Source organism: Mustela erminea, chromosome 5 (assembly GCF_009829155.1).
Source record: "Mustela erminea isolate mMusErm1 chromosome 5, mMusErm1.Pri, whole genome shotgun sequence".
NCBI lineage: Eukaryota > Metazoa > Chordata > Mammalia > Carnivora > Mustelidae > Mustela > Mustela erminea.
Window position 1 is genome coordinate 52227744 of NC_045618.1, and position 2069 is coordinate 52229812.

Here is a 2069-nt window from a genome sequence, read left to right on the forward strand (position 1 = left end):
CCCATTCCATAGGTTGACTTTTAGTTTTGTTGATTATTTCCTTTGCTGTACATAAGGTTTTATCCTGACGAAGTCCCAAAAATTCATTTTTGCTTCTCTTTCCCTTGACTTTGGAGATGTGTCTAACAAGAAGTTGCTGTGACCAAAGTCAAAGAGGTTACTGGGTGTGTTCTTCTCTAGGGTTTGAATAGATTCCTGTTTCACATTTAGGTCCTTCTTCCATTTTGAGTTTATTTTTGTGTAAGGTGTAAAAAAGTGGTCTGGTTTCATTCTTCTGCATGTGGCTATCCAACTTTCCCAAAAGCAGCTATTGAAGAGACTAAGAAAGTCTTATTTATTAAATAAAACTAGTCCCATCATATAGTGATGGATATTTAAGATGGTGGTGGGCTTTATTGTAACAGTTCTCTAACCAAAATTATTGAATTCTCTAGAAAAGTATCTTGCTTACATTTTGTTAAGATAGGTTGTGGTGGAACTTGATTCACTCTGACTTCTGATTTATATTTTATGGACAGGTATTTCTATCCCAAAGACTTTACTTAGGGCAGTCTTCATTTCCTTGTTCCTGAGGCTATATATTAGAGGATTACAGAAGGGTGTTATCACAGAATAAAATAAGGTTATAATTTTCTGCACTTGCACTGGGTGTTCTGATGCAGGACTAACATACATCACCATGATGGAGCCATAAAACAGGGTGACAACTGCCAAATGAGAGGCACATGTAGAGAAAGCCTTATGTTTGCTTGCTGCTGAGGGCATTTGTAGCACAGCCACAATCACCAGAGCATAGGAGCAAAGAATAAAGAGAAAGGTGCCAATCATGAAAACAGCATTGAAAGTAGAGTAAATGAACTGGGTGGTGGTGTCTTCAGAACAGGACAGCAACATCAATGGGACAGGATCACACACAAAATGGTTGATGGTATTTGGGCCACAGTAAGGCAACTGTGAAATGAGAACAACTGGGGTTAGGAAGAGAATGAACCCACATGACCATCCAAAGATGACAAGGCCAGTGTACAGCTGTTTAGTCATGATGCGTGGGTAATATAGAGGACGGCAGATGGCAAGGTACCTGTCAAAGGCCATGATGCAAAGGAAGAAGCCCTCATCACACCCAAATGAGAAGAAGAAGTAGAACTGTGTGAAACAGCTCACAAAGGAGATAGACTTGCTTGTGGACAGGAAATTGGCCAACATATTAGGGACAGTCGTGGTGACATAACATATTTCCAGGAGAGAGAAATTCCCCAAGAAGATGTACATGGGGATGTGAAGACGCCGGTCCCACCACACAGCACAGACAATGGCTGCATTCCCCATCAGAGTCAGGATGTAGACTACTAAGAAGAGTGCAAAGTAGAGGAGCTGCATTTCTGGGCTTGAAGGAAAGCCCATGAGGATGAAGTGGCTGACGGAGTTGGTGGTTTCTGTGCTGGACACATTCATTGGTCTGGAAGACATGGGAGATGACTTGGTTATTGCACCTTAATGAGGTACGCTGGTTCTTCTTGAAAACACCAAATTCTTTTTTTTGATAAAGTAACAAACTGAGGTTTCTATTAAAGCAACAAAGCTGTGATCCTCATAACCTGTTTCCCAAGAGTATGATTTCATTTTGGTAAGATGTAAATAATAATATAAATAAAAACATGGTATGGAGCAATCATTAAGCTAGGTTAGGATCCTGGATTACATATTAGGAGTGCTAAATTGAGATTTCCTTTTGCAGTATAATATAAAATTAATTTGTCATAATTAGTAATATTGATAAGAATATCAAGTGAAGTACTATTTATATTAAGACATTTCAGAAAGTTCTGTCTCACTGAGATATAGTGAAAGGGCACAGGGACTATTTATTTTTGTTCTTGTTTATGATATTATAAAGTGATGACTGAAACAGCTCTCTGGTTCGTTAGATAGTCCATTATATGACCAGACATGTTAGCTATGTAAAAAATGTTTTCCTCTCCATCCAGCCTATTGGATTTAGCTCCACAGATGAGGAAGAACCTTACATTTTGGCACCTAAAATTACCCGTAGTTTGTTGTTATTGAAT

At 38.8% G+C, this 2069-nt stretch overlaps 1 protein-coding gene across 1 annotated transcript; it reads right to left on the minus strand.

Moving 5' to 3' along the window:
- Nucleotides 1–501: 501 nt before the first annotated feature.
- LOC116590089 (olfactory receptor 11G2-like) lies at nt 502–1455 on the minus strand. Its single transcript, XM_032341753.1, has one exon. It carries the CDS (start codon nt 1453–1455, stop codon nt 502–504), a length of 954 nt encoding a protein of 317 aa, XP_032197644.1.
- Nucleotides 1456–2069: the final 614 nt, after the last annotated feature.